The sequence below is a fragment of the Xiphophorus couchianus genome, chromosome 22 (assembly GCF_001444195.1).
Source record: "Xiphophorus couchianus chromosome 22, X_couchianus-1.0, whole genome shotgun sequence".
Taxonomy (NCBI): Eukaryota; Metazoa; Chordata; class Actinopteri; order Cyprinodontiformes; family Poeciliidae; genus Xiphophorus; species Xiphophorus couchianus.
In genome coordinates, this window is record NC_040249.1 from 7,560,269 (window position 1) to 7,577,652 (window position 17,384).

Consider the following 17,384-nt stretch of genomic DNA (forward strand, 5'->3'; position numbering starts at 1 on the left):
GGATAGAATTACAAAGTTTGATAAATAATGCCTCTATACATTTAAAGAGTATGTTGAATTGTTTTTTCCCCAACAGTTTATGTGTTTTTTAAATCTTTGCAGTGATATTTATAGTGAAATTATTATTCATTTTTTATTTAACCTTCAGTCATACAGGTTGTCTCATTGAGATCCAAGATCTAATTTACAAGAGAGAGCCTATTCTTGACTTACGATTAAGAAAGAACATCTGACAAGCCGAGTTACAGAAAAAGATAGGAATCATGCTAATGTTAGCATGCCACTTAGCTAACTCCTCCATTTTTACATCAGCAGGATGCAGGTCTACTGAAGAGTCTGTAGTCAGATCTGGCAGGTCAATTAGCTTAGAAATAATGATAAAGCTAAGAAGGTTTCAAGTAAAGTGTCATTGCAATGTCAAAGAATTGTGAAATCATATCTAAAGAGCTTTTACTATACTGAAAGGAGGAACTTATTTTACACTCAATATTTTTCTTTTTCTTTGCAAATAAGTGTTACAGACTCATTGAATGACTAACCGAATTCTAATGACGTTGGGCTATTTTTCTATTCTGCTAACAAAGTTGATGTAGTAACCATTAAATATGATATATTCCAAATAACATTTGAAAGGAAGTTCAGAAAGATGGTATTCGGGGAAAAAAATTCACAATTATTATTAAAAATGATTTTCTAAGGTCTTATTTGAAGTAGATTTTGCTCATTGCTGTTCTCCAGTCTTGTGCAGATTCTTTTCCTGTAGCTTCATAACTTTTTTGTAGCAAGAGGGCACTTAATCTGTCGGTCTTAACAGTTAAGTTAAAATAGAATATTAATTTGGCAAAACACTCTAGTCTTAAGTATTACATTTCAATTGTACTAGACACAAATGGACAAAACTGCATAAAAATTTGAAAATATTTTCAAAATGTTCTTTGGCTTAAAAAAAGAAACTTATAAAATTGTGATTTTACAGGATAACAAAATGTTTATTTTCCATATTGCCCATCCCTATGATATGATTTAGCCTCATTATCCAAATGTACGAGTTTGGTTGATTAATTTTTCCACAGCCACCTGACGGATGTTTTGTTGTCGAACACACTGCAACGTTTCATGGTTAAAATTTTAAACCAGAAAAGTGCACTATTTGGTTTAAGCCTTTTAGGATGTTGCTTAGAGTTTTCATATTCCTTTTTAACTAACTATGGAATGCTAAAGTCCCAAACAAACATAGAACCAGCCCTAAACAAAATTAGAAATAAGTGGACAAATGTCAAGAGTTATGGTTTTATTTTTAGCTGATATGACATCATATCTAGGAGGAGCAGTTAGTCAGAATAATGGGGCCAAGTTGCCGGTGTATGGGGAGGAGAAGGGGATGAATAACAAGCCGAGATGTGGCACAGCATTTTGATCCTCTGGGCTTGGGATGCGGACTAAAAAGAAATCTTGGCTAAATAAAACAATTGCCATTCTCACTCATGCAGTGCATAGGATTATTTTGTAAACGTTGCTGCTATGTAAAAAAAAAAAAAAGAAATGCAGTTAGCAGCATCAGACAGACTCGGGCAACTGCACAGAGACAAACTATCTGCAGCACGCTCCCCCCCCCCCAGATTCTGCAACAAAGGCAACATAAAGAATGACCAAGAAGAAGCAGTTTCATGTGATGATGAAGAATATGTTTACCTCATCATCAGGGTCAGACTCCATATCCTGTGGTAATTCCAAGATGCATTGCGGGAGAGGAGAGGAGAGATGACACAATGGATAGCAGGGAAGTTATAGTGAGCGGGTGGTGGGCGGGAGGCAGAAATAAAAGTCAGGGGATGAAAATGGAGCAGCAAAAACAACAAAAGGCATCAGAAAAAATCTATGGGATTAATAAATGAAACAAACAGCAAAATAATTAAAGCAAAAGCAAAAAAAAAAAAAAACAGTTTATTGTGATCAACCAATGTCACAACAAACATACAGATGTTTTTGCATTATTTTTGGACTGCCCACATTGAGCCAGGCAACAGGTCAAAGCACGGTGTGCATGTGTGCTTCAGTGTGTACGTTGTGGGGTCTTATGACTGGCACAGGCTTTTCCACTATTAAAAAAAGACACAAGCAGCAGGCAGTCGAGTCTGGACTAATTCAGCTTCAGAGGCTCTCTGTCTGGGAACATCATTTACATTTAGATGATATGATATGGTGTAACAGCATGAAAAGTACAAATATAGTAATGCTACCTTCTTGTGGGTTGGCAGTGTGATATTCAAATTGCATATGGCAGTTTGTGGAAGGCCTTTGGTGGTTTTGGGCTCTCTCAGGAAGGAGAGGCGGCCACATGGCTCCTGGCCTACATCTCGAACCTGTGGAGGATAAAAAGACGAGAAAGAACTGCTGTCACCTGATTTTACACACTATAAAAAGGAATTCTGGGTGGTAGATGGTAACCGTTAAAAGTTTGTAATTATATCACAAAAGTTAATTTCTACAAGTAATTTTGCATTTTTCAGAAACATATTACGCTTTTTTTTTTGGCTTATTTTAATATGGAAGAAAGATAGAATGATGATGTACTATAAAAATCTATTTTGGAAGAATTAAATATTAGCCAATGCAATTATTTCCATTTGACTCTGGCATGTTATTTTGTAAATTAAATCATTAGAGATGGTTAAAATCACTACCATTAAAGAAGATTAGTTATTTTAGACAATATTTTAGTGACCCGGTCTAAACATTTCAATTATTAACTGAACATTCTGGCAAGGAACGCTAATGCTAATCTAGTTCTATCATCAATGAATATATGAACCATGTAAACAGTTGTTTACATGATTAGATTAGATTAGATTAGATAGCATTTATTGTCATTGAACAGAATTCAATGAAATTTCCATTGCAGCCCTGTGCAAAAGGTCAAATATATACAGTAAAAATAAGCAAACACACAATAATAATAATAACAATATATACAACTAAATTAACTAAAGGCACTCAACCACACCAAAGAAGTAGCAGCAGGTCCAATTATGGCAAAGTACAGATGATGTGACAGTGCAAAGTGCAGAACAATATGGCTGTGTGGGGGTGGGGGATATGTATGTATTACTGCGAGGTTATGATATGTGTGGGAGGGGGGGGCGGCAGGGAGTAATGGCTCTGACGGCTGTGGGGAAGAAACTGTTTCTCAGTCTATTTGTTGTAGTCCATATATTCCTGTACCGCTTGCCTGATGGCAGCGGCACAAACAGTCTGTGGCCCGGGTGGCTGGAATCCATGGCTATGGATCCAGCTCTCTTCTTGGATGGACATGGACTTGTGGTTGATAAACTTTGTGTTTTAGTGCAAGAATTTAAGCTCGCATCCAGCGCTAGCTAGTTTAGCAACAGCATCAATGCATGAGCTAACAAGCTGAGTTCCTTAAAATTTATGTTTAGCAACATTTCATGACTTCATCACAAACCAGCTCGTATTTCATTTTATTATTTTACAGTGCAAGTCAAACTAGATCAGAAAACTGATCCAAATAAGTTAGAATTTACCTCATTTAGTTCAGTAAGTATATTTTAAAAACAGATACATTTGTATACCTTTCAACTTTTCTTTTTAACTGATTAAAAATCCACCCAAATAAAATGCATGCAATTTGTGATACCAATTTAATGACCTAAGTTCTAACAGTTTTGCTATATCAGTGCACTACATCATCATATGTTGCACAGAAATGCTTCTGTTGCAATGAACTTCATGCCAAGTGTTATGGTGTCACTTTAGTGGAGATTGTTGGAATTTGGCAATGCCAAAAAACTTCAAGCACACAAAAGATATAAGTGGGAAACATTTTATACCTTGACGTTGAAAGGAAGTCTGTTTTCCTTGAAAGAGTAGAAGTTAAAAACCAGCTGCTGCCCACTTTTGGTGAGAGGTGAAAGGTTGCCGTAACAATCCACAAAGATGGGCTTTCCTTCTAGAACCTGAATGTAGAAATAATGTGTATTTATATTCGATTAAACTTACATCCAATTACATCAAACATTCATTTTTATTCTGAATACTTGCAAGTCAGCTTTACCTCAATGTCTTTGCTGCGCGCCACTTCTTCGAAGTTCTCCTGTTGCTCTAGAGTCTTGTCCACCTTGTCATCCGTCATGCAGAAGCAGCGCAGCCGGGCTTCCACAGTGTCATTCATCTTTGCGAACACCACAAACTTGGCCAGGTACGGCACGCAGATCAGCTCCCGGTATAACTGAGACGCTAGGCTTACTGTCTCAGGAATCTGGTGACAGTCTGCGAGCCAGAACCTGAGGAAGAGAGAAGTAAGAGGAACGTCAAAAGATCCTTTGTGCTGCAGGTTTTTAGAGTAATCAGCCTTTACCAAGAGGAGCTGGCTATCTAGAGCGAGCCCACAGATGCGTGACCGCTGCTTAGCAAACTAATTGTAGATTAGAATTACCAAAGAGAGAGTTTATACCAGGCAGCACTTTCACCACATTCAAATTGAGTTAGGACGAGGATTTGTAACTTTGCATAGTGTAACCAAGGAACTACAATACTCAGATCAGTTCAGCAGAATGCCAAAAGAAACTGTTGTTGACAATCATCCTACCAGACAGGTCAGACAAAATACTGGTTTAATAATAAATAGTAGAAATCCTCCAATAAGTAGACATTTTCAAATTTAATGAAAACTTAGCTTCTTATTTGTAGAGAGAAGGTCAGAAAACAAAGTATCGATTCACATTTGTTTAATTTAATTTTTATTTTGTATTCTTTTCTGTGGTTTTTCTTAATTGTTGTCTGTTCACGTGGAAACTAGAAGCAATATGATTCAAGATCATGCCTTTAGCTTAAAAACCGTGTTATTTAATTACATGAATGTTGATTTTCTTCTCAATGCAGGGACTAAGTGCATTTGTTCACATGTACCGTAAACAAGCCTCAGATAGCAAGCAGTAGACAGTTCAAATGTATGAAACCAGCCATAATAAAAACATTAAAACATTTCTATTATCAGAAAGTTGGCTTGCATTATTTATTACATTCAAGGTAAAATAACTAATTCTTCAAGCATCATATTGGCAGTTTAGAAGATATTTATTAAAATAATCTTTTAATTCTACTATATTGGAGTTGAAACTTCAGCTAAGTAAAAATGAATATAAGTTAGCTAGTATTTGACGTACATAAGTATTTACTAGATACAAATATGTCTTACCCATGCACTTTGTGAAGAATAATTTTTCGACATCCATAAAAAACATATCCTAATTACTAGTAAAAAATCTGTGAAGGTGTCTGACCTGGCCGATACATTTGTGGTGAAGGAAACGCAGTCCGTTACAAAAGACAGCGGCGTGGTTCCTGTGATGTCCTCCCACTGCGCAGGAGACGTCCCTCCTGCGTTAAACGGGGCCAGTAGATGAGCTCATTTGCTTTCTGGAAGTCTTTTTGCTCATAACCAGTCCAAGCAGCAGATGGAAAACCTTTACGCTCTAATTATCTGCACGTTAACTTGCCTGTGATGCTGCAGAGCAAACGCAGGCACGGCGCAGATTCGCCCCGCTGGCCGCTGGGATGGCCTTCTGCCGATCTGGGAGGGACGGGGATCGTCATGGTGATGGGCTTATGAAACTTTCTCCTTCTGGGCTCCACGGTGACAATGGGGCTGAAAGTGGCTCTGTTTCCAAGAACCGCCCTAACTAACTCATCTGGCACCGGCTGAGCCTGCACAGAAACACAGGAACCAACATAATGAAGCAAGAACAGAACTTTTTAAAATACTTATCTCAAATTAAAGGAGGCAGGCAAGTTAGACAGAATGAGATTTTTGACAAAGCTAGGTCAAGTCTAAGTAAGTAAGTGGACTGTATCTGCAGACGTTATTAAAGACGATCAGAGGAGTCTTTTTGTACCTGTAAGCCCACGCGGATCCTCTTGGTTAGAGCCCCCTGCGGGAACGAGGCCTGGACCATGTTCACCGTGCTGCAGGACAGCACTCCTCCATCTGGACCCATGTGATTGGACTCCTGCTTGATCCTGGACACCACAGCAAAATACTGGGGGAAATCCCTGGTGATGATGCGGCAGATGCGCTTTTTCTCCAATTCATCCGGACTGTCCATTTCTGTTTGCAAAAAAATAAAAAATAAGTGTTTTATTACATGCAATTTAAGGACAGAGTCAACAGTTCTCTCTCCATCTTTGGTGCTAAATATTAAATGTTAGATTTGACTAAACAAATACGCCTCCGTCCCCAACACTACTGAGTGAGAGCATAATGCAAAGCATTTACTTTCACACTGTCTGACAAGTGATTTTTTATATTTGCATATTTTACAGTCATATGATAAGATAATCTTTGTCATTTTTTTAAAAAGGTTTTCTACTTTTCAATTCTATTAAATTCAGCTAAACCGTAGCTTGGATATTTTTGGTTTCATCTTTTTCTTTTTAAGTAATACAGAAACGAAATGTCTGATAATGTGTGAGAAAACCGGTTGCTGGGGCAGCTGAAAAGCAACTTTAGAAAAATTATGTTTACAATATCCCAATCTAGTTCATTTAATTTAATTTGATTTAATTCAATATATTTGCTAATATGGTAAATGGTAAATGGACTGAACTTATATAGCGCTTTTCCAGTCATTTTGACCACTCAAAGCGCTCTGTTAATACTCTGTTAATACTCTGTTTAAGTTCCACAATACAATAAAATAAGTAATTTATTTGAAAACATATAACTGATTCAAACTGCAGTAAAATAATACAAATTTCATTTATATCACATAGTCAATATAAATATATTTTTCTCAATATGCTATTCCAATGTAGAAATAATTGTCACTTTTGAATAAAATAATTTTCCGTCTTACTATTGATAATGTTTCACATATGGAATGGTTTATTAAAAGCTAGGCTAATGCTAGCATTTTTACTATCTATTTTGACATGACTTATTTCAAATATATTATATGGAGGTTCCATGTCAATACAATTTCCAGATGCAATCAACAGCTGCCTCCTTAGTACTAAATATTAAGATTTGACTAAACAAATGAACTTCCATGCCTAACACTACTGAGAGAGAGCATAATGCTATGCATTCACTTTCACACAGTTTGAGAAGTATTTTTTTTAAAATTCATTTATTGTATAGTTTCCCCTACATGGACATCTGTGTGGTACTTACAATAGATTTTTTATAATCTGATCACTTTTACCTTCAGATTTTGTAAAAGATCATTGTTACCTTCCTCCATCCCAGCTAGCAGTTCAGTGAGATCTTCTGGCCTGGTGTCAAACTGGTGCTCCTTCCAAGTGTCGCCGTTATCACTCCTCAACACAATTAGCTCCCTTTCTTTCCCTCTCATTGAACCAAAATGAGGAATCTCCACAATAACTGGACTGAGAAAGAAAGCAGGACAGCTATGTTTAAAGAGCTACTCAAGCACTCCCAAACAGGCTAATCAGTCATGGTGTTATGACGAGGACTTAATTGTTGCCTTATCAATAGCCTACCCAAGGAACTGAGCGCCAGCAGGTCCAACCTCCACCAACCGACTGACCAGGCCCTCCCCCTCCACCATGGGTGGAGGGTAGGCCAGTTTGTGCCTTTTAGCCAAGCGGCAGGTGATGCGTGTAGGCGCTGTGCACTTCCTGGGAGGAATGATGATGCGCAACCCATTGTGGCGGCTTCCTCTCATTGAACCGCCACGGGCGTCCACCATGAAGCTGACCAAGAATCTGCAAGAATAATGAGGATCAATTCAGAAAAAAAGGGAAACCCTATGAAATAAGGGCGGACATGGACACATGGTAAGGAGAACGGTTCCCATGCTGTGATCACTGGACACCCAAATAAAGTAAGAGGAAAGCAGTAAAATAACCAGAAGAGAGAGAGAGAGAGAGATAAAAATGAAAAAAGAACAAAAGATGCTTTGAGCTGTGAAACTTGACAGTTCTCACCGTCAGCCATCTTTTTTTCTATAGGACATCAAACATCGCCTGAAACTAAACAGGGTGTTAATGATGTGGCGGAAAGTTTGTTTTCCAGCTCTAAGCCTGAAGATGAGATGCATGTCAAAGCCCCTCAAAAGCAGCGTTCAAATGTTTGTTTTCACCAAGATCAGGTAACAAGACTCCCATCTTATGCGTCCTATTTGTGACATGAAAAGCTGTTTGTGGCACCCCATATTCAGAATATGAGAAAGGATGAGGATTTGTCGAGGTGTAAATACTACTTTTACTCTACTTTGTTACACAGTGTCTTTATAAAGTATTCACACCTTTTGAACTTTTTCATATACTCATGTTTCAGCCGCAAACCTCAGTGTGTGAAGCATCCACAACAGTGTATACCTGGGAAGTGGTAGGAGAAGGAAACTTTCCCTCAAACCCCTACAATATTTTACAAATAAAAATAGAAAACAAGTAGCATCTTTTAAATGCAACCCAATGTATTGTATGCATGGAAAACAAAGCAACTAGTCCACCTCTTTGACCTCAGAATAAGACCAAAATGAAACCTTTTGACTTTAATGCATAAGCCTGTGTGTAGTGGTGGAACATGGTGTGGAGATTCTTCAAAATCTAACACAGATGCTTTCCATTCAGTTTGACAAACAGGAGAAGCTACTTTTCAAAGTAAAATATGGCAAGAATTTTATTCTTTAGGTTTGCAAAGCTGGTAGACCAAAATGTTTTTGTTCTGAGTATTAAATAAACTTGAAAAATATTTACCCTTTTCACTCCTCCTTAGAGTCCCCCACCCCACCACCCAACTCTGTGCTTATCCATTATAAAATCTAGAAATAAAACTCTTTGAGGTTTGAGGGTTTCACATGACAGAATTTGAAACGGTTCAAGGTGGATACACTGCAGCAGGATCGCTGAAAGTTGTTTTCAGTTCCTATTTCTGACGTGCACAGTGAGAGAGGGTGACGGCACGTAAAGCAAAGACTCCCAACACACTTCTACTGTCTACGCACTGCAAAATGAAACACCAGACGACACGGATGAGACGAGCGCAGACTGGACAGAGAAGAGAAAACCAAACAAAACAAAAAAATGGAACAACGATGAGGCGAGAGGTGGAGGAGTGAGTGACATCACTGCGACACTGTGGCTGTGAGCAGCGAACTCAGTCGTCACCTGGAGTCGTACTGAGCGAGTGGGGACGAGACGCTGCAAAAGTAAACACATGGAGACAGTGCGCCCCCAGAACCTAGATTTAGTATCAAAGTCTGAGAAGTTCTATTTGGATCTGCTACGGGGACTAGGGATGAAAGATGGCTAAAAACTAGAAGTGAGGAAAAAGACAAGCAACCAAATAAACAACACACGCTGCGGTTACGACGACGAGGAACAAAGGAACAGCTACATGTACAAATTCACGAGACAAAAATAGAACCAAAGTTGGACGTGACACGTCACCATATTTTATCTCTAAATAACACTGGCTAATATCCGTGCAGACACAGCGCAGTTTGTTTAAAGCAGGCCTCAGCACTTTATGATGTCACATATTCAAAGTGTGTGCAGGGACATGAAAGCGGCATTTTATCACCGGATCCAAATGAAACACATTAGCCCGATGGAGTATGAGCTCATGTAGAGCCTACAGTTTTATTTGACTAATGATTAAAATTAGCACAGCATCGGCCAGTCAAGTCCTGCTTCTGGGCCGTGTCTCTAGGTGTGCGGTGTTACACAAGGGCTTCAGCAAATGAAGTGCATTTCTAAGTAGCTGTAACAATGTAATGGTTACAGTAGCAGAACTGCAGAATCTAACAGCACCACATCTGGTGCTGCGGGCTTTGCTGAATAGGAGTTTTTAACGGTAGTTTTGTGCAGTCGCGTTATTGGACACGTTTGCATAATGCATTTTTGTAAATGTGTTCGAAGCATAACGTCGGCTGAGAAGATGAGGCAGCACAGGTGCTCTTACCCAGAGTGAATGGGGCTGGACACGGTGTTGTGACTATGGTCCATGGTGTCCGGAGTCCAGCTGTAGCGTCGCATGCAGTCCGAACTGTGGTCCCTGGTGACGGCGAGGTGCTGGGCGTGGAGTATAGGAAAGACGGATGAAACGGCGGCGAGGACAACATGGACACAAGAAAAAATGAATAAAGACACTGAGGAGGTCAAAATGATCAGACAGCGGAGAAACCATTGAGGAATTTGGAAAAAATAGACTGGAACCAGTCTGACCAGTCTGACTGCTGGACTGTCCATCCAGCAGTCAGTGGACGGACAGAAAGTTCCCTTCCCTATGATTTCATGGCACTATCTGACCGGTATAGAACCATTCAAGGTCAGAATGAGCCCTGATCAAATTTCAAATTAAAATTTAACAAGAAGCTCTCTAAAGATCCACTGCAAGAGATTTCAACAAAATTATAGATAATTGTGCAAAGAACACCTTAAGTCGATAAGACGACGTTGTGCAGCCAGTTACACCAAAAAAACCTCAGCACATGCATACTTAATATTATACTCAAATGTTCCAACTTTGAAGCAGTAAGTTAGGCAAAATGTCTATTTCATCAGTAAATGGGAATATGGACTGCAAGAAGATCCTGTTGTAGACAAATCTAGACCTCTAATTTGTACACAGAGTCCAATAATTTGTTTGACTGGGTAATAGAATATTTTTCCCATTGGTTGGCAAAGTGGGCATGGACCATCCCCATGACGACCCGACGTCTGGTTGGTACTAAACCCCCCATGGCAGAAGGCTCCTTTTCACAGTTTAACAAAGACCTAAAACTAGCAAGGTACAAAATATAAAAGGGTGAAAATGGTCAGAACCTGATGGAACATTTAAAGTACACAGTCTGACAAACTTTTCTTGCACATGAAGACACAACAGATAACATACAGTAACTAGGAACAAAGCCAACTAGTAAATCTTCATGGAAAGACAAATGAAGACATGAAGAGAGCTCTGATCAAACATCGTAAAAAAGGATCATGTACATTCATGAACTGATGTCCACCGACAGGGAAATGAAAAAAAAATAAATAAATAAATAATAACTGCAATGATTTGATCCCACAACAAACAGACGTACAGAAAATACACTGAAGACAAATGGACGACGAAGCACCGTGACACTGACTCAAAACCAAAAAGGCTTCTGAATAAGCCCGACATCTGTCATGCTGAATACCTTATTAAGTGGGTCGACCAGGTAGGAAATGTCTTTACAGACACTTTGAAGCTTAGGGAAGATTAAAAACATCAGTTTATGGTTTGCACTTGGGACAACGGGCAGTAAAATGAACTGATTAATGATGACCAAAAGGATTTCTAGATCTGATTACAATTTATTGCATTGAATCATCAAATACATTATTGGAAATGTTTAAAACACACATTTTTAAATAATAAAAAAAAACAAGTAAAATAAACTCCAGATTAGAAGAAAGTACAAATCGAGTTTAAAGAAGTTTCCTGAGCCTCTTTAAATACAGTCTTTGTTAAGGATGATTCTTAATCTGACCACTATGGCTAAAGCTAGCATAGCCTCCACACTGCGTCTGCCTGTGCAGGAAAAAGCATCCTGCTTTAACCTTCCCAACCTGCCTTGAGACTCAATTTTTATCGGAAACACAGAAAACATGAAAGTTGTGAAACCTGTCAGGCGTTTACCAGCGATTCTCTAAACAACACATATCTAATTTTTAAAAAACTGTCAGCGAAAGATCCTGACAAAGGAAATAACGGACGGCAAGAAGGAAGAGAATTTTTGTCTTACCGTGTCTTTTGTGGGGGCCAGGATCTCCTCAATCATCATACTGTCTCTGGCAAAGGAGCTCCGGTTGAGAGTGTTGGACCTATCCGAACTGAATGAGCGGAGGCTACGTGTTACCATGCAACCCGGCGCCACGGGCAACAACAAGTGATGGACAGGAGAACGGGGCACAAAACAGAGAGCAAATACTCCATTACAATATGCAACCTCCAGGGAACCAGAATTTGGTCGCTGGACGAAAGAAGAGTCCAGTTGTCAATAGGAAAATGGGAAGAGGCAGAAGAGCCTGTAGTGAGAGGAGGAAGAGATACTGTAGCAAGTTGCTCAGAGATGGAAATGAGACTTAGGTCAGCTCGTTTGCTTTAGCAGATAACGAGGGAAAGTTGGCCAGAGCAGAGAGGGGAGAAAAAGTGTTGAGAATATTTTTCTGGGAAGTTGTGGTGGGCGTGCATTATGAGCACGGATACAGCTAAACTAGACTAGATGTCAAAACGATGAAACGTGAGGGATCTTACATTTTGGCACCTGGTTGACAGGTGACAGTGAGAAGATTTTACATTTGTGAAAAGTGAAAAAGAAACAAGGTCTCAGCTGTCAAATTGACTTTGTTGTAATATTGGCCCACTTTGGCCTGTTTCAGAAAAGTGAAGTATGTTTTACCCTCAACCTTGCTGCAGTCTGTTTTACTGCTGCGTGCAATGATGTGTGGCTATTTCTGCAGCATTGATGCAGTACTGTAGATTCCTTTACTCTTTTGCCACACAGACCTGATGAGAAATGTGGACTTCAATATCAAAGAGTACATTAATACCCCTTGTAGCAGTACTACAACAAAGTTTAATATATTTATTAGGATTTCATGCAATTAAATTGACACACAAAGTAATGCATATTTGTCAAGAGGAAGAAAATGAATACGTGGTTTGAACATTTTTGAAATGAAGTTGTATATTTTGGGATATTTTACCACTATCCCGATAGTGTTTTCAGGAGATGAACAAGATTTGTTTTCTTCCACATATAATCTTAACAATTTAGGCTAAAGAGACGATTTTGGTCTCATCTGACAAAAAAACGGCCTGTGGCAAGCTTTAAATTCATGGATGTTTATTTAACAATGAGGTTGTTCTGGCCACATAGTCCATAAAAGCCAGATTTTTGGAGAACACCTTCTCAGAAGAGCAGAATTTCCAGGTGTAAATGCACACAGGTGACTGTGTTTATTGAATAGAACCTGGATTTTATTTAGAGGTAATAAAGTAAATGGTCCCAAACCATTAAGATTAGAATTTAAAAAATAATCAAATAATTATTCCTTTCACTTCACAGTCATGTGACACAATATGTTGCGCTGTCACATAAAATCCCAATAAAATACGTGACAAACAGTACAAATACTTTTACTAGGCACTGAGAGGATTGTACTTAATAAGTGCCTCTGAAAATGATTAAACACCCACAACGACAGGCTGACATCTTACTACTGTGTTTCCCGGGACAGTGTACTGTGTTTGTGTATTGATGCGCCATGTGCGTGAGTGTAAAATGAGGGTGGGGGGCGCAGAGAAATTGCAGAGCTCAGCGGGTTTAAGTGGGCACACTATTCAGCAGAGAGAGAAGGCCCTTATTCAGCAGAGCCTGCCTACACTGTCGAAGTAACCAAGCAACTCTGTACGGACTGAATGGACCCGCTGGCACGGTGTCCCCCTCGCCCCCCTCTGTTCACACCGGGACCTTGTTTGTTTTTCACAGTTTCCTCCTCTTTCTCATTCTGTACATCCTTCTCCCCTCACTTTTCTTTGTTTCTTTCTAACCTTTGGAGCTCTCAACTGTCTATTCCTGCGTTGCAGTGCTTCTGCGTTCACAGCTACGATGCACCATCTCAAGAAGGCATTTCTACTTTTTCTTCTCGGTCTCGCTCTTTCCACATCCTTTTCTGCTCTCCTACTTCCTATTGGTACACCAGTAGACTTATTTTACTGGAGGTTACCCACTCTGCACGCCTCTTCCTCTTTTTCTCTTCAACATCTGCATGCGAATATATCAGTGTTCTGGCAGTTTCCAGTTGCTGGGGGAGTGGGTGCGGACACACAAACACAACTGCTGACTGTTGAGTCATTGTGCATCCATGTAAGTGCCAAGTGTGCATGTGAGTGTGTGTCTCCGCCATGTCAATCCGTCAGCGTGTAAGCTTTCCATCTCTGCAAATCATCACAGTATCTAGAATAATCCTGGGAGGAATTCAATTACTAGAATGTCGACAAGATGTTAGGTGGGGCAGGGGATGTACGCTGACATTTTGATCCCTGGAAGTTACACTTGGTGACACACTAAAGAAAACTTGAAGCGGTTAAGACACACAATCAAAACTGGAAAAAAAAGTACATAAACCAGAGATGCACCGAGAATTACGCCAGTGACCAGTCAGGCCATTTACCGTTTGAAAAATCCATCTTGTTATGGTCAGCGAAAAACACCGTACCTAAATGTTAACATGTTATGCTAACAACAACACTTTTCCGTGTGAAAGTTGTTCACATTTTCAGTATCAGCGAGGTGTTTAAAAATGAAGTCAGGGGAAAGAACAAAAGCTCTTCTGCTTCTAAAAATAAAGAGATGTTTTTGCAGAGTCATGTGGGTTGCTCTTTGAGACTGCTACTTAATATAAACTAGGAGGGAGATGTTATGTTAGCAAATAGCAGGAGGCAAAATTAGTTTATTTTAGCTTTGTGAAGCTAACAGACCCTTCAAGTTTGATTTGGATTTTTTTTTCAATTTGGGGGAAATCTCAGTTAAGAAACAGAACTATTCTACTGAGAGTAAATGTACAAAGAGGCTGATTTTGACAGTTCGCAATGCTAGTCACACTAACCCTGCTAATGGTGGTGAAAAAATACAAGTGGGTTATTTTTTATTTTTATTTGTATTTTTTGCCAAAATCACTTTTGGGAAAAAATGATGTATCCCACTATTTTACAAAGCTGATGATATTACAACAAAACATGGTTTTTAAAGATAGTAATTTTTTTTACATTGTCAGAAACTACATAAATATTTATTTTGAATATTTTATATTTGCAACACTTGAAGTGAAACAGAAATAAGCTAAAATCGGCCACAAATTCTCAGATTGGTGCATCTCTAAAATAAACTAGTCTAAAATAAAACACCACCAGTGCATTCTCATCTTTTTTTCCACACCAGTAACCCAAAAAACCAAATTCATTTTAAAACTTAAACAGCACATGGGATGAATGATTAACAGGGATGAGAAATTGTGCTGAATGCTAACCAGCTAAATGGAGCTAAATGATCTGAGCGACGCTGTAACAGCAACACGATGAGACCAATGTGCAATAGGATGACTTGTGGCTTTAGGTGGAGGTTCTAATACACGAAAGACACGACTCACACTTATGCTTCCTGCTACTACTAATGCTACTGCTGCCCTTTTCTTACCTGATCCTAGGGCTAGAATGAGGGACAAGAAAACAAGAAGAAGAAAAAAAAGCAGAACAGTGAAAAGCAAAGCATTTTGAAAACATTTAGGCATGATATGACTTTTCTTTAAACATAGGACACTGATGCTGTGCTTTTGCATGGTGGCATTACTCTAAGCACATTTGGTTTAGATTTGTATTAATGTGTGTATGTGTGTGCGCAGCCCAGCAAAAGCAAAACCATGCAATGTCGATGCATAAACAGAAAGGTAAGGGAAAGCAAAGGCCTTGCTCAGCGTCATACGTAAACACAGATCAATAATACATTATTTAATATATTTCACAACATTCACATTCTTGGAAAGAGACATTTGAATAGCTGGCAAGTAAAGTTTATCCAGTTTTAGAGGAGTAGAAATGCATTTTGAGGAGGACTTTTACGTGACTTCAGTTTTACATACAGTAAATTTTTTTATAAGAACAATTTAAAGTTAGAAATGAAACGTAAAATTTCCGGTCCACTTCTCTTTTGGGATGTTTCTGATGACGCAACAATCCTGTGAATGTCTGCAGCTAATGCTAGCCATGCTAATCACACTAGTTGCAAAAGATAGTTTTAAAAAGATCAACTAATATAATACAACGAATAACTACTAGTGCAAATAATTTATCTTGTTTTTGAAGTTTTAGCAAAACAAAGAAGTAACTTCTCACACAAGCTGTGGCGTCACCTTGATTTCCTAATAAGTGGCATCTCTTGGCAGGAAGTTTGGAAAGAAATATCTTAAATCTGGTTCATTATATTTTTCTAAAATTGAAACTGGAATCAGATAAATTTGGTGTCAGCTAGTCAAAGATTTGCAAAATGTGAATATTAGAACTCTGACCCAAATATTGGATCAGTGCATCTCTAATGTTAAACACAAAAAGTGAAGCAAAAAATAGATAAATAAAATAAAAGTAAATCCTTTTATTGTTCGGTATCTTAACATTTGAACAGCAACTACATTTAGCGACTACTGAGACTTTTTCCATCAAAACAAAAACCAAACTTGTTTACATGGAATCTTTCCATCTAATTCTGAGTTTCCCTTGTTTGCCGAGCCCTGCTGATGCTAGCAGCTTCCTGTCGCCACTCACCTCTCCGTTTCCTTTTTTTATCAATCCAGCCATCACGGTACATCTGCCATCTGTCACTATAGAAACAATAGCCTCTGATGTGTTTTCCCCTGTAGCCTGCCAGTTTTCCACAACAACCTTTTGTAGTCTCTTTGAAAAGTGTACTCATGCGGCTCGTCTCTACATCGTGCTGTACTCTGGGCCGTTTCGTAGCTCTGGCCTGGGTTTGAATGAGGTCAGGCAAAACGCTGAATCATTTTATGTTTTTGTTGTCAGGTTGAATCGTTAGATGGCAACATTCCAGGCTCTTGTTATGAGGTGACTTCTATATTATTCTTTATTTGTTTTGTGTTCAGATAAACCAGAAGCTAAATACTTCAACATGCTTCGGTTTTGTACAGCGGCGGCCAATGCAGTAGTTATAAATCTATAATGAATGTGATCACAGCATCAATAATCTCCCAATAATCCAGTTAGATTAAATAAAAACTTAACTCAAATGACAGGTGCCTACCTGGCAGAGCGCGCTCCTATGCTGAAGCCCATGTAGCCCTCCTGCGGGAGAGAATCATCCCCCAGCTCCTTGAGGTCCTGAGGTCGCAGGTATTTGTCAGTGTCACCGGTCATCGCATCCTCACCTGGAGGGGGGGGGTTGAAATCACAACATCCAGCTGTTAACTTCACAAGCAGATAAAGGAGGAGGCGATGCAGCACCTCAGAGAAGGAAAATAAACCAGAACAGCCAGCATTCATCTCTTTCTTATTTGATTAGAGCATTTATTAAGGCCCTGGGGGGCAATAATCAGCAGCACTGTGACGTTGAACCCAAAACATCACTGCAGATACACAGCCTACAGCTACTTTTACTTGAATCTGTTCAATAGGCTGTGGCATACAACAGCGTGAATCACAACCTCATTCAGAGGTTAGGAAGAGGATTTCACAGAAAACATCAGGAGAGGCAGCAATAAAGCAACTTTGCGGTAAATCTGCTGCTGTCCTGTAAAAAAAAAAAAATTTTAATAAAAAAAATCAAACGGACCTCCTATCACAGCACTCAAACACAGAC

General features: G+C 39.1%; 1 protein-coding gene across 35 annotated transcripts in view; it reads right to left on the reverse strand.

The window, feature by feature from the left end:
• The window catches only part of LOC114137994 (ankyrin-3-like), a 130,652-nt gene that overhangs the window by 24,271 nt on the left and 88,997 nt on the right, over positions 1-17,384 (reverse strand). For 17 of the 35 annotated variants that reach the window (XM_028006907.1, XM_028006905.1, XM_028006906.1 and 14 more), the window contains 15 exons: positions 16,830-16,953; positions 15,216-15,227; positions 11,760-11,862; positions 11,172-11,222; positions 9,947-10,056; positions 9,151-9,183; positions 7,519-7,743; positions 7,250-7,404; positions 5,913-6,124; positions 5,517-5,724; positions 5,301-5,397; positions 4,073-4,301; positions 3,849-3,974; positions 2,241-2,363; positions 1,693-1,719 (listed from right to left, as the gene is read on the reverse strand). In XM_028006907.1, coding sequence (XP_027862708.1) covers positions 1,693-1,719; positions 2,241-2,363; positions 3,849-3,974; positions 4,073-4,301; positions 5,301-5,397; positions 5,517-5,724; positions 5,913-6,124; positions 7,250-7,404; positions 7,519-7,743; positions 9,151-9,183; positions 9,947-10,056; positions 11,172-11,222; positions 11,760-11,862; positions 15,216-15,227; positions 16,830-16,953 — 1,835 coding nt within the window. Of the gene's footprint in view, positions 1-1,692; positions 1,720-2,240; positions 2,364-3,848; positions 3,975-4,072; positions 4,302-5,300; positions 5,398-5,516; positions 5,725-5,912; positions 6,125-7,249; positions 7,405-7,518; positions 7,744-9,150; positions 9,184-9,946; positions 10,057-11,171; positions 11,223-11,759; positions 11,863-15,215; positions 15,228-16,829; positions 16,954-17,384 lie in introns of those variants that run through there. The other 18 variants (XM_028006930.1, XM_028006910.1, XM_028006917.1 and 15 more) reach the window with 14 other exon arrangements.